General features: G+C 32.4%; 3 protein-coding genes across 4 annotated transcripts; 1 reads left to right on the top strand and 2 right to left on the bottom strand.

Annotated features, from left to right (window-relative positions):
* The first annotated feature begins 43 nt into the window (after window positions 1-43).
* On the top strand, window positions 44-3,422 carry LOC107645938 (Protein phosphatase 2C family protein). Of its 2 annotated transcripts, none has more exons than XM_016350093.3 (8): window positions 44-366; window positions 941-1,187; window positions 1,501-1,672; window positions 1,742-1,959; window positions 2,044-2,151; window positions 2,245-2,370; window positions 2,460-2,692; window positions 2,851-3,422. In XM_016350093.3, the coding sequence occupies exons 2-8, from the start codon at window positions 969-971 to the stop codon at window positions 3,059-3,061; spliced, it is 1,287 nt and encodes a 428-aa protein (XP_016205579.1). In that variant the 5' UTR covers window positions 44-366; window positions 941-968; the 3' UTR covers window positions 3,062-3,422. The 2 variants fall into 2 exon arrangements, with proteins under 2 accessions (XP_016205579.1, XP_088347616.1); XM_088491490.1 differs by lacking the exon at window positions 44-366 and adding an exon at window positions 521-686.
* Window positions 3,423-4,748: 1,326 nt separating this feature from the next.
* LOC107648015 (wall-associated receptor kinase-like 20) lies at window positions 4,749-5,742 on the bottom strand. Its single transcript, XM_016352045.3, has one exon. The coding sequence runs from the start codon at window positions 5,663-5,665 to the stop codon at window positions 5,027-5,029; it is 639 nt and encodes a 212-aa protein (XP_016207531.1). The 5' UTR covers window positions 5,666-5,742; the 3' UTR covers window positions 4,749-5,026.
* A 10,753-nt stretch (window positions 5,743-16,495) lies between these two features.
* Window positions 16,496-24,663, bottom strand: LOC107646517 (TOPLESS-related 3). The gene is made up of 25 exons (XM_088489857.1): window positions 24,123-24,663; window positions 23,269-23,448; window positions 23,060-23,173; window positions 22,764-22,922; window positions 22,303-22,477; window positions 22,067-22,196; window positions 21,785-21,903; window positions 21,518-21,650; window positions 21,303-21,412; window positions 21,059-21,128; window positions 20,911-20,984; window positions 20,721-20,816; window positions 20,548-20,640; window positions 20,140-20,267; window positions 19,768-20,002; window positions 19,523-19,690; window positions 19,351-19,434; window positions 18,843-18,995; window positions 18,641-18,751; window positions 18,356-18,535; window positions 18,149-18,277; window positions 17,969-18,064; window positions 17,418-17,600; window positions 17,152-17,327; window positions 16,496-16,995 (listed from the first exon to the last, which is right to left on the bottom strand). The coding sequence occupies exons 1-25, from the start codon at window positions 24,200-24,202 to the stop codon at window positions 16,779-16,781; spliced, it is 3,393 nt and encodes a 1,130-aa protein (XP_088345983.1). The 5' UTR covers window positions 24,203-24,663; the 3' UTR covers window positions 16,496-16,778.
* Between the last annotated feature and the right edge of the window lie 265 nt (window positions 24,664-24,928).

Raw genomic sequence — 24,928 nt, forward strand, 5'->3', positions numbered from 1 at the left:
CCATTGCGACTGAAAATATAGGTGGAAAGATTAGGACAAAAATGTCAATATGAAGAATCCTTTTTACCTCAAAACCAAAAAGGACCCTCCTCCTTTGTTTTCCGCGTTTTCTCTCTCTCTGGATTTCTCTACCCAACCAATCAAATCACACTCTCTCAGATCATAGCAAGCATCAACGCTCTCTTTCTCGCTCTTTCTGTGTGCTCCCCGCTCTTCTACTTCGCCGGTACTAGGGTTTATCGCCATCTAATTCTTCGGAAAATGCCGGCTCCGCCGCTTCCACAATCAGAGCGCTAGCGCGCGTGCTTTTGCTGATGCTGCATTGCTGAATCCTCCGCCTCCGATCTACCGCATTTTTTCTCATCTGTCAGTTTTGCTTTTCTCCAGAATCTTCTTTCCTTTCCCCCTCCGAGAATTTTGGTTGTCCTTTTTTTCCCTTCTCAACCTTAAAAGGAATCTCGAATTTTACTCGGTTTTTTTACCGAATAATTCAGAAACATGTACTACTTACCCTGTTTTCACTGGAAAGTAAAATAAAATTGAAATGCACTATCCTAATTGATATTTAATTCTTCTTGTTTTGGTTCGTGATGTAATTTCATATATTTTGCTTCGCCAAATATACAGATTAACTTTGATTTTCTCGGATTCTGTGAAGCTCTGGATTAGCTTTGCTTAGTTAAGCTGTAATGCACATTATCGTGCTTCCACGATTTTAGATTTGTTGCTTCTGGGGTGGATCTTAACTTGCAACGTAAATTAATCGTGTGGGAGTTTATGGAGTTTGTTTTTTCTTCTGTGAATGGACTGTGCTGATAAAATTGAGACGTTAAAATTGTAGATCTAGTAGCTGAGACTTGAAAAGCCTTCTACAAAATTTTCTTTATTTTGTTTAATTTTATTCGACTTAATTTTGATGGTTGAGATTTATTCTCTGCAGTTCCAGAGATGTGGAATTCTGAACTAAGATGAGCAAGGGTGAATTATCATCAAGGACAAGGATGAAAGCTCCGCCGGTTGCGTTGGCGACTCTGATTGGCCGTGAGCTTCGAAATGATAAAGTTGAGAAGCCTTTTGTGAAGTACGGGCAAGCTGGCTTGGCCAAGAAAGGAGAAGATTACTACCTAATTAAGACAGATTGCCAGAGGATTCCTGGGGATCAATCGACAGCGTTTTCTGTCTTCGCGGTATTATTTGTTTTCTAGATTGACGTGGATTTTCCAGCGTATTTACGAAAGTTAATTCAAATGGTTATACTAGTCTTTATTATTCAATAATAATGGAATATTTGAATCTTTTGGAAATGGGAATATAGCCTAAGTTAATACTGATGCTGAATTGGTATGGTAATTGGTTCTGCCCAGCGGATAGAACTTTGTTTTTCAGGGTTAATAGAAGAATTGGGGGCGTTGTTATTTATCTATTTACATTTTCTCAGCGATCAAGTGGAGCATGAATTTATTCGCCCACTCCTTATGATAAGGAATTCTTGATTGGCAGATATTCGATGGGCATAATGGTATATCAGCTGCTATTTTTGCAAAGGAAAACTTGCTAAACAATGTTCTGAGTGCAATACCGCAAGACATCAGCAGGGATTCGTGGCTTCAGGCTCTTCCTCGCGCCCTTGTTGTTGGTTTTGTGAAAACTGACATAGAATTTCAGCAAAAGGGTACACACAACTTCTTCCATCCTTTCATGGATCTGGTTTGCATATGCTGACATTTAATTTTATCTGCAGGAGAAACTTCTGGAACAACTGCTACGTTTGTTCTGATTGATGGATGGACTGTCACTGTTGCATCTGTTGGGGATTCCCGCTGCATTCTAGATACTCAGGGAGGTGTAGTTTCTCTCTTGACAGTTGACCACAGACTAGAAGAGAATGAAGAAGAGAGGCAGCGCGTTACTGCCAGTGGTGGTGAAGTAGGAAGACTCAATGTTTTTGGAGGCAATGAGGTATGATGAAATATGTAATCATCTTTCTCCTTTCTAAACAGCGTTGCTTGAGCTCACTGCTTTTGTTTCCCAAATGTATTATAGGTAGGGCCTCTTCGCTGCTGGCCTGGTGGATTGTGCCTATCTAGATCAATAGGTGATACAGATGTTGGAGAATTTATTGTGCCAATACCGCATGTTAAGCAAGTGAAGGTGAGCTGGTTTCATTAGTATGGTCTTCATCTGATAGCCCTTTGACATGAAAGGTTTGGTTCCAATGTTAACATGTATTTCTTGGTTCCCCAGCTGTCAAATGCTGGCGGAAGGCTTATCATAGCTTCTGATGGCATTTGGGATGCTTTATCTTCTGATATGGCTGCCAACTCATGTCGGGGTCTACCTGCAGAGCTTGCAGCAAAGCTAGTGGTTAAGGTGATGATTGATTCTGCTGGCGTTGTATATTCTCTAGGAATGGATATCATTTATTTATCGTATTAAATGCATTTTCCTTTGTTTCCCAGGAAGCTCTAAGGTCCAGAGGCCTGAAGGATGATACAACATGCCTTGTTGTAGATATTATTCCTTCTGACCTTCCTGTATTACCACCAATTCCAAGAAAGAAACATAATATGCTAACTTCGATTCTCTTTGGAAAGAAATCTGAGAATTCCTCGAACAAATCTACTAATAAGCTTTCTGCAGTTGGTGTTGTGGAGGAGTTATTTGAAGAGGGCTCTGCAATGCTTGCTGAAAGGTAACATTTGGGGGTCTCTCAGACTGTAACATAAGTTTATATTTTCTGGCAGTGTCTAGAAGTGTAATAGCTTCTTATAATTCTTTTTTGAGGTGTTATGTTTGGGTGGAGTACATGCATGCACAACTTTTGAAGTATTATGTTTTTTTGAAATGCAGGCTGGGTAAGGATTTCCCGTTGAATAAGAATTCTGGGATTTTTCGCTGTGCTGTTTGCCAGGTGGATCAAACACCTGGTGACAGCTTATCTGTAAACTCCGGCCATTTTTTCACTCCAGCATCTAAACCATGGGAAGGTCCATTCCTCTGCACAAATTGTCGGAAGAAGAAAGATGCTATGGAAGGAAAAAGACCCACAGTGACAGCATAATATTATCTACCTAGTATTCTAGTAACATAGTAAATATTAGTATAATTTTTCCCTGGCAGTGTGAGCATGGTTGATTTTACTCTCTCGTTTCGGTGGATTGTCATTGATGTGTAAGAAATGAGGTTGAGGTAGGTTTAGGTGTTTTGGAGGTTGTTGTACGTTTGTGAATGGCTTGTGCTCAGCTGTTGGAATGACTGACGCAGCAAACATATGTCTAGTAGATAAGTTCTAATGTTATGTGCTAACGGCTTGTATCTGTAAGTAAACTGAAGCTTTCATTGCTCGCTAGCTTCCATATTATACCCCACTTGCATCTCTTTGCTTCCAACATCTTATACACTAAGGATGAAAACCATTTGAATGTTCATGGTCTTTTATGCCTATTTTTTATTTATTTTAGTTTATAATGTTTACGTTTAAATGTTGTATTCAAAATCTAAAATGAAGACTGTTCTATGTAATCCTATTTGTTCCTCGATAGTCCAGAAATGACTTAAAACTCATTTAGGGCATACATTAAGGTTTAAGGTTATCAATTGAAAAAGATTTTATAAACAAAAAATTTAAAAAATTGAAGTTTATAATATATTTATTAAAGAAAAAATTTGAAGTGGTTTTTGGTAATCCAACGGGGCCTAATCCCAAAAAAAGAAAACAAGAGATTAATTGGAGAGGGATTAGCACCCCCTATAAGTGGATTATCTAAAAAAAGAAAACCAAATTGTCTCCTGATGCTGGCTTTAGCAAGGTGGTCTGCAGCGGCAGGGGTGTGTGTGAGTGTGACCTTTAATCTCCCATGGTTTAGCTATTAGGTTCTGAATTTCTCGAACCAAGGAGTTGTGTCTTTGGCTTCCCCCTTCATTGTTTATTTCCTCATACACCTCTATGGATGGATCTGGGAGTAGCGCACTGAGCTCTCTAAAGTTCCGGTCACCATTGCTATCAACATACTCTGAAACAGTATCCTTCTCTTTTTCCCTAGAGATTGGATTCATGGCAGCTCTAATTATGGAATTCTCTTCCTTAACCCATTTATCATACCAGAACAAGGTACTCTTAGCTATCTTTTTTTTTTTTCTTTATGTTCTTGAATGTGTTGTCGATTAGTACCCCAATATAAACAAAAACAAAATTAGGTAATCCCCCAAAAGGCCGAAAGTAGGGAATAACATTACTATATGTTTTTGCCCTTTGGGACTCAAGAATAATGAATAGTTTATTATTTTGGTACTAGGAATAATAAGGGGTTTTTTCTTTTGGACTGTGGAATAATAAGGGGCTAAACCTATCTTTTCCCCTGATGGGCCTGGCCATTCTCTGTGCAATGAATTCCCTGGAAATTACTTACCTAAAACAAAAAGAGACGTATATGCACAATTTGGTATGATGTTTGATAATATATGCGAAATTATTGTTATTGATTAAATTTATCACTGAGATACTGAAATATTTAACTAAATTAACACATAATTTACTCTCTTTTTTTTCACATACAGATACGCATATAATGAAAGTCTCTAATAATTGATGCATAATTTCACAAATATATACTAAACGGATCCTCTTTAATGTTTCAGCTTTCAGGTCAAAATGCTTAGCTTATTGTTTACCGAGTTTTCTGATTATTATAGTTTGTGTAAACAAGAAACATGATCATCAAATGAATAGTTATTGATACTATATATACTTTATGACCAAGTTTATAAATCCTTATTCAAACAAGAAATGGAACAAAGCAAAACAAACAATAATTTGGCTTATTATTATTATTCTAAGCCGAAAACCAAAACTAAGCAACAGCATAACATCACAAACTTCAAAAAGCTAGGACCTCTACTACTATACTTGCACCTTGATATCGATCAATTTCATCATCATGAAAAAGCAAACATAAAAAGATCCCACACAAGAAAAGGGTTTTGCAGGAATATGCATGCATGCATGGCATGCATGGATCCAATAAAATCAAATAAGTGCAGGCAACCATTGAAGCTCAATCCCATAATTCCAAGAGTCAGGAGGAGAATCAGGATTCCAATCAACCAAGGAAGTGTAAGCTGTGCACCCTCCAACCCTCACTCTTATCTTATGAGAATTCATCGCTGAATCTTTCAAGTAATGGCAGCAAAGTTTACCAAAACACCCTTTTCCCTCTTCAACCTTATCCTCAAACACCCTACATATACTGTTTGAGGAACAGTTGAGAGGGGAAAGAAGGATGTTCTCAGAGCAATTCAACAACATGACAGTGTTGTGTGTAGAAATATTGAAGGGCAAGTCTTGTTCCAAGAGAAACCCTCCATCAACAACATCAGAAGAATAACAAGTTTCTTTGAGTATGAGGGGTGGTTGAAGAACAAGCTTGTTATTACAAGGGTCAACTTTAAGGATCTTATAGTAATTTCCTGTGGCTGACAAGAATTCTAACTTGTTATTGTTGCAGTAAACTTTGTATCTGGAGTCGCCACAATTATCGTTGGTGCTGAGTGGATATGGAACTGCAAGGTCACCGCAATTTGGACATGGTGGCTTACTGAATGACCATGCTTTGATCATAATAACTGGACAAAGAGCAATTAGTAGAAACAACACAAGGCTTACCATATTATCTTTATGGAATCTACTTAATTAGCTATAAGCTAATAATGATTAATTAAAGGGAGATTAATGTGTTAGGACTACACATGTTTGTTGCCTATTTATAACACTTGATCATCACTTCACATATCCATCACATGGTGTAAGCAACTTGCATTTTCAATTCAAGGACAGACAAACACCATTCCTATTTAAAGAAATAATAAAGATTAGGTTTTACATTGAGCACATTCATACACATTCATCTTTTATATATAACATTATGTACAACCAACTTACTTGGTTGAATAGTCAATTTACTTGTCCACTTAAGTAAGTGTCGAAAATTTACATCACATTTTGTGCATACATCAATCCATTGGTTAGCAATAAACCCTTAAGTGGAGCTCAAATTCACGACGAATTAATTCGAATTAGTTTTTGACTTGTTAAGTTAAAGATACCATGAAAAAAAATTTAACATTATCTATGAAATTTGATTTAGGTAAATGTGGCTGAAACTAAGGATTACAGTGTCTTTTACATTCTAAATTCAAAATTTTTAATCTTAAATTCTGAATTTTAAATTTTAAATTCTAAATTATAAAAGATAATAAAGAGTTAAAATTTATTTAATTAGCAAAGAATATAACATTTAAAGATGAGTCCTTTATTATTTTTTATAGTTTTACGAAAAATTTTATTAGATTTACGAGTTCAAAGTTTGTAATTAATTAAATTTTTATATAAGATAAAATATTGTAATCGTTAAATAATATTTACTAATTGTTATTTTTAAAATAAATACAATAATTGTAGAATATTTTTTTTAAAATATTTCATAATTTATTTTACATTAAATACAGATATGAATAATCTAAAAGAATTATATATTTCTTTAAATTAGAAATGACTTAATTAAAAAATTTATTTAATATAAAAAACAATTATAAATTTTTAAGTACAGTTTATACAACTGACTAGTCTAAGGAACATTTAAAAAATTATCTGTAATAAAGTTGTGTAAGGATATACAAGTGTCTATATAGTGAGTGCTACTTTAATTTTGCACCGTACCATTAATTAAACAAGAGGCTTTTTGCCGAAGTCCTTGACTCCTTGTATATCATCATAATATAAATACATCTAGCTTTCTATGATTAGCTACTTGAAAACTTATATCAAACATTCTATATTGGTTATATGAACTTTACAACTATTACTCAAAATATACATGAGATATAATGTAAGTAGTGCGCACACTTACATGGCACAACCCCAAAAAGATAGAGGCTTTATAATTCAGTGTGTCTCCATTTAAAAATAATTATCAGCTTCAATAATAAAGTAATATTTTTATATAGACACAAATATCAATATATCTAAATAGTAAATACCTTAACTTATTCATGTACAATTTTGTCTAAATTAATGATTATTTTGGAATAAAAAGATGTTATCAAATAATAGTTTGACACAAACATAATATTATACTTCTAAACATTTACATTGTATCAAGTGGAACAATATATGAAATATTATTAGGGATATTGAGTTTAACTGAAAGCAATGACCAGTTTTGATGTTTCATATCTTCCCTATAATGGGGTTTCACTAAATACAGTTGGCTTTGGCAGATGGTTTTTGGTTATATAGCATGGCCATCAATCCGGTTATGATTGCTAGTATTGAAAATTATAATCCGTATATTATAGTGATTTTAATTTTACCTTTCAAGGACAGTTGTCAAACAAGTCGTGGGTATAAGTATAACATTCACAACTTAAATAAATGCTCACTTTCTCAGTTGAAACAAGTGATATAAAATATTAAGTAAATTATAACACTTCATAACTTAATTAAATAAAGAGTTTAATTTCGATATACTAACAATATAAAATATTTTATATATTTGTATAATTATATGTATTTTTTTAGATAATTATTTATACAGTTAATAAAAATAATAATAATTTTTAATGATGTGATATTACGTAATTAAATATACATATAAAATTATTTTATACTAACAGTATCAACATTAAATTTTCAAATGAATGCTTAAAGTGTAATCACTTGCTCTATTGAAATGTTTAACTTTGCATAATAAAATATTAGGTGAATTATGAGTATTTTGAGTAAGAAAGGCATAAAATACTAGACCCACTATGGGATTCCACTCTCCCGTTTGAGGTGCTCCCATTTCCAGAAGTGGGTGTGATTATGATAGAAAGTACGGACAAACTACATTAGGTTTCTAAAATGATCATTTGGCTTTTAAGGGTTTCTTCCTCTAGTTAGGAATTAATTATTGGTTCTAATTTTTTATTTTCTCACAATATTTTCTAGTTCCGTAGGGATGTGATTAATTCGTTGTAAATTTGAATTTTATTTAAAAGTTTATTATCAAATTCAAATTCTTAATACTTATTTAATCAAACGAGTAAATTGACCACTCGTCAAATTTGGTTTATCTGTTGGTTCTAATTGAAATTGATACCCGAAGATTTACACCTAATAACAACAAATTATAAAGATATATTATTTACACTAGTTCTATTTTATTTATATATCAATTATTTATATATAAAAATCACATGCATTCCTTCACATATCAAATCTATCTCATATAAAATATATCTTTTTTTTAATCTAATTTTAATGTTTGTGAACAGGAAAATAAATAAACAAATACTAGGTTACTAACTTACTACCATTAATAATACTATTTAAACAATACACTATCTATTTGATAAATAAAATCTTGACTCAAATAGCATTTGTCCACTACTCATGAAAAACTTTATTATTATGGGATAATTAAGTAATTAACAAATATCAAGCATCAACCATTGTCTCCTATATATACTTTATTCTATTCAAAGTTTATGGTCCCACGACCTAACAGCTGTCACTCTGTAATCCACTCAAGGATTTATTTATCTTATGGTATTTATTATAATGTCTGAAAATTTGATGTATAAATGTATAATTATTAAAAAATATTAGTCTGATTATTACAGCCTTATTAAGAAAACAAATAAAGGATCACTGAAAATCTTAACAGTGTAATTGTAAAATATGAAATGCATTTATTAAGTCAAGGTTCAGATCCCGCATCGTCTTCATCAACTTTAATTTGTCTTAATAATACTTTTGTCTCCTATCGGTTGAAGATTAATTAGTATCTCTTATTCTACGTCACTTGTGACGCACTTACATCTTACTAAATCATTATTAGTTAGGCACGATTGCTCGAACACAAAAACAAAAATATGGTAATTAAGTAGTAGAAACATTTTCAATTATTTTTAAAATACTAGTGTTTTAATAATTTTATGGGTTGATTTTAATTAATATATTATATATATTTTTTATAATAGAGGCGAATGACTAAAATTGTTAGAACATTAATATTGCAAGAATTTTAAAATTCTCCCTTAAATAGTGTTATAGGTAAACTATTAAAAAGTTTTAGAAAAGTATATCATTCACAAAAATAATTTTAAAAATATGATAAAAATAATAAAATATCTTTTTTTTTTCTTTTATAAGCAATAAATAAATTTTATATTTGACAAATATTTTGTATTTTATTCGAATTTTGTTAGAAACGTTTTGATAAGTATTTAAAAAGTTCATGCAAAAGATAATAAAAAAAAATTCAATCATTAGATTTTTTTTAAAAAAACTTTTCAATTATTCACAAAAATAATTCATTAGATACAAAACCAACAAATTTTTTAGGTATAAAAATATCTCATTTTTTAATTATATTTAAAAACATCTCATCAAAATATTTATTATTTTTTTGTTATATTTAAATATTTTAAAGATTTATTTGTTGCTCATATTTTTTGAAATCATGTTTATCAGCAATATAATTTTTTTAGTACAATTTGCATAGTTCCATAATGTCATATATATCGTATACATGGATCTATTTTTCAAACCAAACATATAATGTGATGACATTGGAAAGGTAAAAGATTATTTGTTTTTTTTTTTTATTTAATTTCTCCACTCATATCTAACAAATAATTAAAAAAGGTCTGCTACACATACGGGCCTTTTAATGCATTATATAACAGTTTTCTGTTTTTAAAGCGCTACACTCACCATGTATTATGAACGACTCTTCTTCTTCTTCCTCTTCCTCTTCCTCTTCCTCTTCTTCCTCTTCTTCTTCTTCTTCGTTTTTTTTCGATTTTCATGATTTCTGAAATCAAGCTTTGAAATCGTTTTGAAGATAATGGAACTTCAGAAATACACCAAAACGATTACAGAAATACACCCAAACGATTATAGGAATTCACCCAAATGATTATAGAAATACACCCAAAGGATTTAAGAAATACACCCAAAATTTGTTTAAGTACACCTTATGCATAATTCAGAACTCTTTCTCTTTCTCCTCCTCATCTTCTGCTGCTTCTTCTTCTTCAAAAACGATTTCAGAGGTTGATGTCAAAAAACAATGAAAATCGAGAATAACGAAGAAAAAAAAAACAGAGAGAAAAACACGTAAATGAAGAAGAAGAAGAGGAAGACGAGGAAGAAGAACGTGCAGTAAGAAGAAGAACACTACCAGAAATACGGTAGTTTACCACGGGAAAATACTTACGAACAAGAAGTAGTGGCAAATTTTCATGATCGTCGTAATCACTTGCAACGTTTTGCTTTTCCGTGGTTAAATTGTGCGAAAGTTTCCCACGTTTTTGTTTGTCTGTGGCCAATTTGAATTGGACTCTCTCAATTACCACAGATCCAATGTTCACCGTGACGAAATCAAACGATGTCTACTTTTAAATTACGCGCTTCTAGTGTTTTCTTCCATCTCTTTCAAAAATTTTATATGTAGTTTCTACTTTTTCCAAATTTAAACCTTAATAATAAATTTCAATTTTTAAGGGTGCAGACTTATTTAGTTTGTCGATGATTTTTTCTCTCTCCTTTCCGGCCATTTTCAATTGATAAGATATGCTTTAGTTGGAATAATATAAAAAGAGTACATACTTATAACTCTAATTAATTGAGAATGAATGATAAAAATATAAAATTCATAATAAAAAAAGTATATTTTTTTTTTGTCCCTAATTCACAATATGTATTAATTTTCCTAAATTTTATTTTTTTATTTTTTATTTTTTTATTAATTTAATAAAAAAATATCCGACATAAGTTAACGTAGATTTATTTTTGAAATAGTTACAAAATTTTAATATTTTTTTCTTTGGCAATCTTTTTTTATTTTTTAAAATCCGAGTCAAAATCCATAATCCTAATTAGTATGTATTGTCTTTGAAATATGATATATAATAATAATTTTATATTTTTTTATTATAGTTAACTATTAATTTAAATTAAAAATCTCAATTACTTGACTGAAATAAATTCAAATGAACGTTTACAATACACAAGTAAAATTTTGGGCGGAAAAAAATAATTTTCATTTAGCACCAAAGTAAAGCCCACTCACTAAAAAATTGGAAGAACTCTCTCATATGTTCAGACTATTGTTCAGTCTTTTCGTATCCTTAATAAATTCAGCATTGAGTAACCGAAGATGCATTAATTTTTTTGGTGACTAAAAGATGCATTAGTTGAAATAGTATAAAAAGAGTATATACTTATTGCTTTAATTAATTGAGAATGAATGTTAAAAGCATATATAAAATTCATGATAAAAAAGAGTATATTTTTTTTGTCTCTAATTTACAATATGCATTAGTTTTTCTAAATTTTATTTTTTTATTTTTTTTATTATCTTTTTATTAATTTAGTAAAAAAAATATCCAACATAAATTAACGTAAGTTTATTTTTGAAACAGTAATTAGTATGTACCGTCTTTGAAATATGGTATATATTATAATTTATATATTTTTTATAGTTAACTACTAATTTAAATTAAAAATCTCAATTACTTTACTGAAATAAATTTAAATGAACTTTTATAATAATACAAGTGAAATTTTGGGCAGAAAACTTAAAAGTAATTTTCACTCAACACCAAAGTAAAGCCCACTCACTAGAAAATTAGAAGAACTCCCTCACAGGTTCACACTATTGTTCAGTTTCTCTGTATCCTTAATAAATTTCAGCCTTAAGTCACCAAAGAAGGTCCCAAAATAGCGGAAATCAAGATTTTGCAGGCAATCCTGAATTACAACGAAGAATGGAAGGAATCCTAAGCAGTCCTTTTTTATGTTTATCTAATATTCTCTTTGATCTTTACTTTTTTTTTGTATTTAAAAGACTTTTTTTTGACCATTCACTAATTCTTTGATCTGCGTGTATCAATGCTGCAACTTTGGCTCTTGTCGATGCTGGGATCTCCATGCAAGTTTGTGTTTTCTTTTAAATTGTTCAACTTTTAATTTAGCTTTGTAGCTTTGTAATTATTGAAACTTATATGAATATGGATAAATTTGAACTAAGTAGAAGACAATGTTAAAGGTCCTGATACCAACGTTGAATAAAGTTGCACTTCTTTAAGTTATTATCTGTGCTCTCACAACTCCCGAGTACATAGTATCTAATTATCTATTTCTTTGTATTATCAATAGTATTTTTGCTTTAGTGTTTGTTTCAATATTTAAGCTGCTAATGGATGAATATGCGAATAATGGTAACTTAGAGTAATGGATGCATGTTGCCATGGAATAAGGGACACTTACATGGGAGGTCCGCATGAAAGTTTTATTCGATAGTTACCTGATAAGCTCAACTTTCTACTTTAAAATATTGACCTTAGTAATTTCTAACACATTTTTATTTTTACTTTAAGTTCTTTTTCTCTAAATGGTTTTGATTGCAATCCAATATTTCGCTAATAGTATTCGTTTGTCTCGTTAAATAATACTATAGTTAAATTTTAATATGAGAAAATATCATTAATATCACTCTCTATTTTACCTTTATTCTTGACAGGCTTGCTTATTTACTTACATGAAGCAATTGAATTGAAAGTTGTTCACCAGGATATCAAGTCTAGCAATATATATATTGATTGATGACGAGTTCAATAAGATATTTTATGTTGTGAAAATGAAAACTCAGCATTATTGGGTATGCATTCTTACCTTTTTTTTTTTAACTACATTAAAATATTATTTTAAATAATATCTTGGAACTTTTTTTTTCATGAATTGAGATAACACAATCTTATTTGAATATTTTTGCAGGTATTCTAATGAAGACGTTAGAGATCTAATAATGATACATTCTAATACTTGATTTTATAATAGTTTAAACTCATTTAGTTCATGATATTTGCTTTTCAACACTGTTACTTAAATTTCATATTTTTATTACTAAAAATATTACTTATATGGATATGGCTAATCTTTTTAATTTTGTATAAAATAATTTTGTTCTAAGTAGCATCTTTATTTTATATATATATATATATATATATATATATATATATATATATATATATATATATATATATATTAATTTATCTTTTATGATTAGCCACGAAAAAACCGTGGCTAAATAACCTAACAATGTTTAGTCACAGAAAAAATGTGGGAAAAAAGCCCAGCTTACCAATATTAGCCACGGAAAAATTGTGGCAAAGCTATACTTGTTGGTTACACTGTTGTCATTTAGCCACGGTTTAGAGTGTGGCCAATAACATAAAAACCGTGGCTATTCAAATGTCTCCACGCATCATAAAACTGTGGCTAACCGGACGAAAACCGTGGCTAACTGAAAAGGCGTCGCCCTTGTTAGCCACGGAAATGTATTCGTTCTAAAGCTTAATCGCTACGGAATTTCTTGATTTTAGCCACGGTTTTTTCCGTGGCTAATCACCATATTTTTGGTAGTGGAAGAAGGAGAAAGAGAAGGCAAGAAACGAAAGAAAAGAAGTAGAAGAGAAGGAAGAGGAAGAAGAACGTGTAGTAAGAAGAAGAAGAAAAAGGAGAAAGAGAAGACAAGAAATAAAAGAAAAGAAGAAGAAGAAGACGAAGAAGAAGAAGAACGGTTCAAAGCGCGTTTTAAGCGTTAGTTTTAATTGGACTTGTAAAGCTTACAAGCCTTAATCGCTTGTATGCGAAGAATTTTTGTAGTTAAAAATAAGAAAGACCTATAAAACACATCCAAGTTGTTCCTTCGTGAAATTCTTTAAGTAGAGTGGATTAAAAATATCCTAAAATGGTTAGATATGTCGTCTAAAGTACACTTATAGTTGACAAATGATAATGTAGTTTGAATGAATGATCTTATACATATTACTTAAACATTTCACTAGTCCTATTACAGAGAATAAAATATAGAGTAAATATATTATCAACAGAAAGAGAGAAACAAAAATGTCTTACTATTATTATGAAAAAGAATAATTATTTCAAGACAGTACGAAGCATATAGATTGAATCAAAACTTAAAACTCAGTTTCGGTATCCATGATCATCCCTTTCTCTTGAATTGATAATACCTTTAGAGTAAGTAGTCTCTAACTCCACAAAAATTCACTTACAAAAATGAGGTAACCTTTTTGTATGTTTATAGTCCTAGCTAACATAAACTCGATTGTTCGGATCAAATTTGATCAATCCTTTGACTTGTAGTTAGGAGATAAAGTTGGATATAAATAGCAAAATATACTAGTGCAATAGTTTTCAAGAATTCCTCTTTATTTTTTTAAGGGGGTGGTTGGGAAAAAGTTCCTACACATAAAAATTTGAATCAAATATGAAGCCTACATAGAGCATGGTTCCTAAGGTTACATGGTAAAAAATTCGATGGTCCTAAAATGTTTGGATCATTAAATAATTTTATAATAAAATATATTTTTTTAATTTTTTTAATAATAGTTAAATACTCTTTATTTAACTTTAATTATAAATTAATTCTTTATATATTATTTAATTATAAAATTTATTTTTTATTTTATAAATTATTATTTTATTATTCATCTATCATGTTTATTAATAATAAAAAACTAAAACAATAACAAATTAGATCTTCCATTAATAGTAATAAATATTTTGCAATCTTAATCGATCATAATTTTATCATTGATTCAGTTACATAAGTATTGGGTTGGAAAAATCGTGTTTGTTAAAATTTCAATCGATTGGATGCACAAACTAATCGATTGAAATTCAAGTTTTCCAAACTTCAATCGATTGGAATTGATACACAATCTATTGAATTTTGCAAGACATGTGGGGTTTTGCTTATTCAATGGATTGGTCATATTACCCAATCGAGGTCATATTACCCAATTAATTTTTCTTTAAATAAAATAAAAAAATTATTATTTTTCAAAACTCCATTTTCAATTTTAATTTCCCAAATACGAGTTTTTTTATGCAGAGTTCTTCATTTCAAATTCTAAAAATAATGGCTAACTCAAATTCTTAAACTTCACAATAGACTGACAACCATTATAGTCTCCTAAAAATACACAAGAGTACACAGAAATAAGTATTATTTTTATTGAAAAAATAATAGTTTTTTTTTTAATTTATAATGAGAAAAAATTCTGGTTAAATATGACTTATTTCCGTATATAGAAGTATGAATGGGACGATAAATACCTCTAAGAATGTTGATTGGTTATTTTTATGTGTAACAGAACCAATCGATTGAATTAACTAAACCCAAATTGCTTTGATGATTTCAATTGATTGAATAAGAAAAACTCCACAAGCCTTGCAAAATTCAATCGATTGTGTATCAATTCCAATCGATTAAATTTCTAACAAATCCGATTTTTTTAACCCAATACGTATGTAACTGGATCAATGATAAAATTATGATCGATTAAAATTATAAAATATTTATTATGATTAATGAAAGATCTAATTTGTTATTGTTTTAGTTTTTTATTATCAATAAACATGATAGATAAATGATAAAATAAAAATAAATTTTTAAATTAAATAATATATAAAAAATTAATTTGTAATTAAAATTAAATAAAGACTATTTAACCGTTATTAAAAAATTTAAAAAACATGTTTTGTTATGGGACCATTTAATGGTCCAAATATCTTGGGACCATCGAATCTGGTGCCAGGTTACATTTAGTTCTGAAAATAGGACAATACAAGATATTAAAAATGAGACACAGTAAATATAGACACAAAAATTAATATTTTTATATTTTATTTGATGATAAACTAAAATAAATTATAAAATTTAATTTACACTTTTTTTATACAAAAAAAATTAGACAAAAAATGATAAAAAAAAAATACAATTATAAAAAATTAATAAGAATAATAAAAAAGTATATATCTTTTGTTACTATCTCTATATTTTTTCTGTCGAAAATGTCTTAACACAGCTTCGTCTCAAACCAAAACCCACTAAAGTACTGAATAAAAAAGCGAGATTATTATGTCAACGGCAATATTCATCTCTACTTTATGTCAAAGTTCAAAGTTCAAACTATACAACTACCGAATACCAACTATAGTTGTTTCGATTAGTATTGCCTTGGCTTCTAAAGAACAATCCACACTTCTGAAGATGAAGTCCATTAATTATCTCAATTGTTGATTTAAATTTTAAAAAATAGTCAATGACAGAAATGAGCAGAGTTATATTTTATAAAATTATAAATCATTGCTATGTAAGTTATTGTTAAATAAAATAAGTTACATGAACGATTTACTTCTTGTATATTCAATAATCAATAGGTATACCTGTTCCGACTGAATTTGCAACGCTCTTAACAAAATTCATAACGAAATCATTAAAAGAGTGTTGTAATTCATAACAAAATTATACGAAGTGTAAGCCTTAAAAAACTTTTCCTCACTATACATGTCTTGAGCAACAAAAATAAATAATCATACATATATACTTTTACTAGAATTACATAACCAACTCATAAGTGCAGCAGAACTGTGTGCTCTGATGTAATGTAAGAATGAACATATTCGCAATGTTGATAACAGGAACACTACAATGAAATACCAATAATGTAATCATAGTTGGCTAGTAACAAATTTAGGTATACAGGAGCTAACATCTAAACATGTACCGTTTTATGTTCAAGCTGACCCAGACCATACCTTGAAGGACATGGGAGGTGGAAAATAAAAATCTAAAAATCCATGTTGATAAAATTACAGATTAAAAGAATAAAAATGCTAATTATGATACAATGAATCTTGTTTATCGTTGTGCCTGCTCGGGTGTGTGGTTGCTTGTTGTAGAAGAAGATGCTGCTCTACCGTTCAATATTCCATTATCAATGGGTGGACTAGTTCCCCATTTACCCTCTGATTCACTGGGCTCTATTACTTTCACAGACCCATCTGTCAATCCAACCGCGAATTGGTTCGCCTCTATTGGATGCGCGGCGACAACAACAGGATACAGAGATTGGCTTCTGCAATATACAAACAACACAGATCGAGTCCAGAACACTATGATGCAGAAACATTTTTATTGCATCGAAATGAAAGAAACATATCACAATAAATAAATCAAAACCAAATTTGATATTTAAAAAATATGAATAGTCCAACCAGTACTCTTAACTTACCCACTTAAAGTTGCTGATTGCACATATGTTGATAGTGCAATACGACATCGTAGTCTCAAGCTATCCGCATCAAAAACTCCAGTATTGCCATCACAGAATGTAGCGTAAATTAACTGACTGTTGCAGGAATAAGCTGCATATGATATAGGAGCAGGAAGAACATCTTGTGGAACCCACTGCAGACAATCAATTTATAAGCATATCTCAGTTTATTTTTCTTGTTAAAAACCAGCAGTTCTATCAATACCACAGGAGACATTCCATACCTGCCGAATGCGTTCCATCTTAGAGGCGTCATATATTGCCAATTGAGTCTCATGGGCTACCAATAAGCGTAGTTGGTCAGAATGAAACTGCACTCTAGTGTCACCAGTGGGCGCCTTTCCAGCAGGTAGCTGTATTGGAACCGATTTTCTTTTCTCCCATGTATCAATGCTCCACACGCTAAGCTGTACAAAATAATTCAATAGATTAAACTGTAATGAAAAGGAAAATTATAAGCTTATGGAAACTATACATAAAATAGTATTAAACAGCAACGACATATTGCATATGGTACAATTCCTATCGGACTCGCTAATTATAATGAAGTAAAAATATTTATTAATTTCAGAAAGATCACCGATATCAAACAAGGCTATTCTATTATTTTTTACACCGAAGCAATCCAAATATCATGGGATAATCTCTAGTGAAAAGATGGAAAACTAACAACGGATCACCACCAAAGAATCATAAATTATTAGGCACTTGATTTGCACAATTGATTTCCCATGACTTTAATCTTGAATGAAAGGAGAACAGTTAAAGGACATACATGAGCATCAGCAGCTGATGAAACAAGGATGTTGAGATTTGTTGAGAAGGCTAAACCAGTAATACGTTTCTGGTGTCCCTTCAATTTTGATTTCACCTATAATATGAACCAAAAGAAAATGAGATTGTTTGAAAATATTATTATAAAAATTAAAAACAAGAAATCAGAGATTGTGCCCACCTCATCAACTCTGACATTATAAATATGAATGGTAGAATCCTCCATTCCGATGGCAATTATGTTGTTATCCTGAGGATGGAAAGCCAGAAAAGTAGAGGCAGGAGGTGGTGGCATGAATGTTGTCATTACCTGGAACACACTGAACCATAAGTAACTAGAAAAATTAGCAACTAAGAATTACCAGGGTTAGTTTATTTGAATGCATACCTTGAACGTCATCATGTTGAATAATGAAACCTTCCCACCACAGGCAGACATAACATATGAATCATTCTTTGAGAGTGCAATGCAAGGAACTGCTTCTTCAAGATTGACACCTGAGATATCGTTGGTCATAAGAAGACCACTGTTGGGTTGCCAATGTTGTGGAACAACACTGGCAGTTGCCTGCAATCATGCGTGTAAGAAGTCTGTTCGCTATGAAAAGGGTGAAAGAAACACACAACATACACAAGAAAGGATTTGAGCGGTTATATATTCTGCTAAGATTACCTTCCCAGTGGGATTCTGTTCGCCGCGTGTCCATTTCCACAGCTTCTGAACACCATTTGAACCAAGTGCCAAGAGACCAGCACCAGAGTTTGTATATAGAAGTCGAACAACCTATGCACAAGAGAGTTAAATAAGTTCACAGAAAAAACTTGACAGATGAAAATCGCAATCCCACTTTCATACAATCAAACAGTAAACAAACCTTGCTGGAAGAATCTGTGCTGTCAGGCATGGTTACTAACCGACACTGGACTGGATCCAGAATTTCAGACAGCTGCCATGGTTTAGTTCTATCAATTGCATCTTCCACAATTCTTGGTTTCTCAACATTTCGACCTGCGGGATCAACTCCATTCTTTGTTGAAAATGGAGAATTTGATCAACTTTGGTATACAAGTAATAAGATGCATATGATTCATGCAAAATAAGTGACTTAATAAAGAGTAAGATACAAAAAAACTTAGCCAGCTCATTCCACTTCAGACATCAAACAATAATATCCAAAAGATTGCCATCGATTGCATGCAAGGTTATAGCATAATATAATTACTATTACCAGAAGCTTGTACTACATGATCGTGCATGTTTGTACAGATCAAACGAAATGCATCATCATATTACCTAAAATACTCCCTAAATGTTATGACTAGTCAGTATGTAAACATTGTAATCATGCATATTGTATTGAGTTCACAGGGATAGTTTTATACAAGAATTGGAGAAGGCCTGACAGGGGAGCTCCTTTCCACTTTACAGTTGACAGGACTAACGTTAACAGCAGCAGAGCCGGATGCCTAATTAACATAACTCAAGTGCACATTGTAAGAATTTTGATCCAAATATAACAAAGAACTAAGCAGAAATGAGGAACTGTTTCCCAACCTTGATTGCTGCAGATTCAATGGGTGATCTCAATGCTTCAAAAGCTGGAGTTTCAATCGTTCTTAAAGATCTAAGACCACTAGCATTGGCAAGAATTTTGAATCCATTGTCTGCAGTAGTAACAGCAAGAAGATTTCCTTCCTTGTTGAATCTCAGGCGTGGAAGGCCCTAAACAGGGTACAAACACATGAGGGGATATCTTCATAAAGAGTCGCACTCAGATGAACTAAGATGTTAAAACGTACCTGAAGTCCACCATCAGCATCAGTGCTAGTAATAACATTAATATTGTCCATGTCCCAAAACTTGATTTGACCTTCTTCTCCAGCAGCTAAGAATCGATTTTGAGTTGTGTCAAACTGCACAACACCAGCAGATTTCTTTCTGAAACCATTGTATGTTCTCTTGATGGCTCCTTCGCTTTCATTCCACTCAACAAGGTATGACTCTCCATCTTTACTTGTCCCACAAGAAAACAGTCTTTTGTGTTTTTGTTTTTTTTTTTTGGGGGGGGAGGGGGAGGGGGAGGGGAAGGGGAAGGAATCAGTTTCATTCAACATGTCAAATATTCAATATCCAAACTTAACACGAAATATCCACACACAAATCCACCTTACCTACTCCCATCAGCACTATAAAGCATTGTAGTACACCAGTGACCAGGGGCATCATAGTCAACCCTGGAACCCATGTTATCATATAGCCAGGCTTTTATTTTGCCATCGATGGCAGTTGAAAATATGAACTGCAGAGTTACAATAACAAAATTTAATACCAATGAACACAGTATTAAACAGAATAGTGCAACCATATACAATATCCACACATAAATCTTGAAAACAAAACTAACATTCAGGGCTTGTGAGACATGACTCCGATGGACTTCTTAAATCAATTAGTAACAGAGCTATCATCAATCAAAATTTACAAACACCAATCCTTATAAATAAAGTAATGCAGAAAATATGGCATGCAACGCAAGCAAGACATAAACTAATTAAAGAATCTATCATATATTATTGTACCTGTATGTTCTCCTTGTGGTGAGGACAAATGGAATATACAGGTGCATCATGCCCCTCAAAGTTAAATAGTCTTCGCCCAGTTAAATCCCACACCTATTAAGATTTTCTCCTTTAGACAAAACAAATAGTTAATTTTTCTTATCTGAAGATTACAATGAGTAGATTTTATGCACCTTTATCAACTTATCATCCCCACAAGTCACAATGCAAAGTTGCTTATTGGGATGAGCAAATGCCAAGTCGTTCACACCACCAATGTGGGCATCAACCTGAACCAACAAGAAAATGTACCTCACACTGTAAATCATAAGTTTCCAGTTGATTTTTCTAAGAACAATTTCACTTTGTTGAAAATAATCTCACCTCTATGCGCTGAGTTAGCTCATTTGAACCAGTGTAGGCATACAAGTGAATCAAATGTTTAGTAAATGCGACACCTATATGGAAAAAACCAACCAATTAGATGATGCAAACATCAGACAACATAAAATGGTTTTTGAACATCACATACCCACAAAACTTCCATCAGGGCTCCATGTAACACGGCTGACAGAAATAGGGGCATCTTTGACCGCAGCAGCCTGCAAAAAATATCAATTATGAGATTCCAAAAGGTTTTGAAATCTCAAGCACCACTCCCAGATTAAATAGTGGTGGTCTGTTGGTGGTCCGAATGCAATTAATGGTAATGTAGGAAAAGAAACACTCCTTGGTATGCATAGTAGATTAAAATAATTTAAAAAAATAATTAAAACCTGAAATGGTAATGAACATGCTGAGATATCCCATATCTTGAATGGCTTTGTAACCAATCTATCTCGCAAAGTAAGTTCCCAGAGGGCAATTTCACCATTGTTAGATCCAACTGCCATCAGAAATATATGAAGTTATTATTATTATTATTATTATTATTATTGGGTGGGGCATTATCATAGTGAACAAATGTTATATCCACAACAATTGAATATACCAAGAAGTAAGGTTTGGTGAGAAGGATGAAAGTCCATGCTTGTCACAGAGGAGCCTTGATGTAAAGTCATAGCCACTGTTCTTGGTAGATCTTCCAGTGACCAAGAAGCTTGTCGGGCTGTCGGATAGGAAACCTAAATTTCAAGAAATGAAACCAGAATGATGTGGTTAATTAACCATTACAAAGTCTGAAGCCCTATGCAGCTAAGGAGCAAATACCCAAAGCACATCTATGCTAAACAGGAAGTCTGAAAATTATCAGAACTACCTCCTCTAGAGAAGGAGCAGGCCGAAGTCTTTTCATTAGCTGGTCATGATCGGCAGCATTCTGATAATCAACCATGCCAGGAGCTGTTGGAGGTGTCCTCGGCCTCTTCAAGATAGACACTAATTTTGGAAAATGGCAATAGTAATTAATTCATGAGAAACACTTGCACTGTGAAACTACAGAATATGTATGTCCTCATCCGGACACAATCAAAGTTGTCAAAGTCCCCCCCCCCCCCTTTTCCCTCTTGATCCAAAAAGAAAGTAACTATATCTTTATAACCTTGATTCTGTGGGAGTGGCATGCTTGATGCCGTCACAACAGCTGCTTGGACAGATGATGAAGCTGACGCATTAGCCATCCAACCAGCCAAAGCATTTGCATTAGCAGTTGCTGCAGCAGGCGGAAATGGCTACACAAAATAAATGAAAGCAAATATTCATTAATCAACATGATTAACTAGCTTCATAATCAATAAAACATGTGACAAAACAATTTTCTAAGATAAGGTTTCATACACCATGTGCTCCAAGTGAAGTATAGGCAGCAGGCTTTGCAACAGCAGCAACTGGAAGATTGACAGGTGCAGGTGCTAGAGGACCATTAGGAGGAGTACATGTGTGATCAGTGAATAGTGTCTTTATATCTGGGTTTGGCCTGGGGTTTTTGCAAAGCTGGTGCTGCCAATTCAGACTGCATTGATAAGGAACAAAGAAAAGATTAGGAAAAATAAGGAACACGACACATAAGTTGTTAAAAGTAGTGTGTAAAACTAAAAGATATAATGTTTGGGTGCGGCATGAAGGAAAAATCCACACATTTCACTTATCAATCAGTTCACAAAAGTAATCCAACAAACAATGAACTGGGGTTAAAAAAAATAAAATAAAATAAAAACCACAGCAAGGTCTTCTGATCAGAGAGAAAATCAGTCAGACTCATGGCTCTGCTAATTTATCTAAAGCTACAGCTTCCATACCTTTGATTAATTAAGGTCCGCAATCTTGATGATTTAAGTGTAGGGAAGATAAGCTTATCACGGAAAAGTGGATTTGCTTCTATCAGCTTTTTAAGCTCAATCAACATGATCCCGCGCGCAGTTTTGGTGTCACCATACTTGGACAGCTGCTCATTCTCCCTGGCATATGCCATGACAAGGAAAATATCATAGCTTAGTAGGTCTATAGGTCCAAAAAAATAAAAAATATGAAACAATTTGATAAATATGACTCGGGAATAAAAACGCCATTGCATTACATAGACTACAAATATTACCTGAAATTATTAAGCGTTAACAGCTGCGTAATTTCTTTGTATAGTTCCTCATTGAAGGTGGAGAACACTTTTAAATCACCCACTAATATCTCAACAGCCTTTGCCTTGTCTTGCCTAAAATTTAAAAAGCAAGAGAGAAACAAAAGATGAATATACCAAAATAAGGACAAATACAATCAGATTTCAAGAAGGTACAAAGTAATATATACCTATCAAGGGCTTCAAGATATTTCTGCTTCCTGATTTCAAAGAATATTTTCATGGAGTATCTATTATCATCAACTTTTGTAAACCCTGCCAAATACTTCTCAACTTCTTCCCATTCGCCAGCCTGTACTTTTTCCTCAAAGTATTTCATGTTGAAGAAAAACCCCGACTCTTTCTCAAGCCTGCATCCATGAACAAGTAGCTAGTGTCATCTTCATGTATGAAATGAGAAATGCTCAGCAAATGAAGAGGAAGAATGATCATTTTATCTTGTCTCAACTCTAATTAGGCAGGCAATTCTTAACCTTCTACTAGGTGAAATAACAGCCAACAAAGTAAAACATCTTTGTCTAAAGTACAATATATATTTATAAACCACCTGTATCTTCATTATAAACTATACACAGATCAACATTTAGATAGTTTATAATCACACAGCTCCGTGATTAAGTTATCCACATCCAAATTACAAAGCTTTCAAACTCACAAGAAAATCAGCATTAGTACAAAATTTCAAAAGCGTTTTCCCACCTCATTTCTTTATTATTCGGCTAATTTTCAATAATATTGACCATCACAAAAGACGTAAAGATGAAAGCCTTTCAAAGTTCAGACAAATAGATTTCCTAACGGCCCTTTCAACAAGCAATCATATATAAATAACATAACATAATTTTAACATAAACACTTTCCCTCTGTTCTGTTGCGTGAATTATGAATTGCTTCCTGCCTATTGATAATTATCTTAAACCACAACAAAATAGATTGCAGGAAAAGAAGCAGACAAATTAAACTAAAACCAAAAAAGGGGGGTAACAAATTTTTTTTTAAAAAAAATAGAGAAAGGGGTGTTTACTTGTGCACCGACTCTTTGAACTTTTCCTCCTCCAGAAATTGGAGTATGAGAAACACCAATTCTCTGCTCAGAGAAGTCATAGCAGCTCCTAAATCTGAAACCCTACCAATAATTTCAATCTTCGAGAACCGATCTTCAAACGGGAAAAACCCGAACCCAAAACCTTGAGACCCGAAAAGAAAAATAGCCGGGAACTTCAATTTCGCGAAACGGAGAGAAATCAGAACCAATCCACACAAACTCGACTCCAAATCTGAAGTCACATACACTCCGCAACCCCAAAATCCTTAAGAATTAAGAGGTTGTTGAGCGATATATGAGCTCCAAGTTCGAGAATTTCTAGGGTTTGAAAGGCTGCGGATAAGGGAGGAGAGAGAGAGGTAGAGAGAGAGGGAGAACTTTGAGAGACTTGGTCTCGCTATCTTCGATGCGTTTGTACAGGGTCTTTCTTTTTCTACTGACCTATCAGAGATAAGTAGAACTGCATATATGATAAGTGAGTTGAATTTATGATAGCTTATCATTTCGTGACTGATAAGGCAACTACAAGAGTGTCGCGGATTCGAAACTAGTTATTCAAATCTAGTGAATATTCGCAACACACGTCCACTCGAACCCCATCTTTTTTATTCGTACTGTCGCTTTCGCTTTGAACCGATAATCTCAATTTATTAACTCTTCAATGTCAAGTCTCATCCTGTTTTTCGCCATTTTATCGTGAGAACTTTTCCGAGGATGTGAAAAACACGCGCGGGCAGCATTCATCCCCGGGGCCACTTCCCCTTTGTCGTTTTCTATTTTTTTCT

This window comes from Arachis ipaensis, chromosome B6 (genome assembly GCF_059453495.1).
Source record: "Arachis ipaensis isolate K30076 ecotype BB chromosome B6, ASM5945349v1, whole genome shotgun sequence".
NCBI classification, from domain to species: Eukaryota; Viridiplantae; Streptophyta; class Magnoliopsida; order Fabales; family Fabaceae; genus Arachis; species Arachis ipaensis.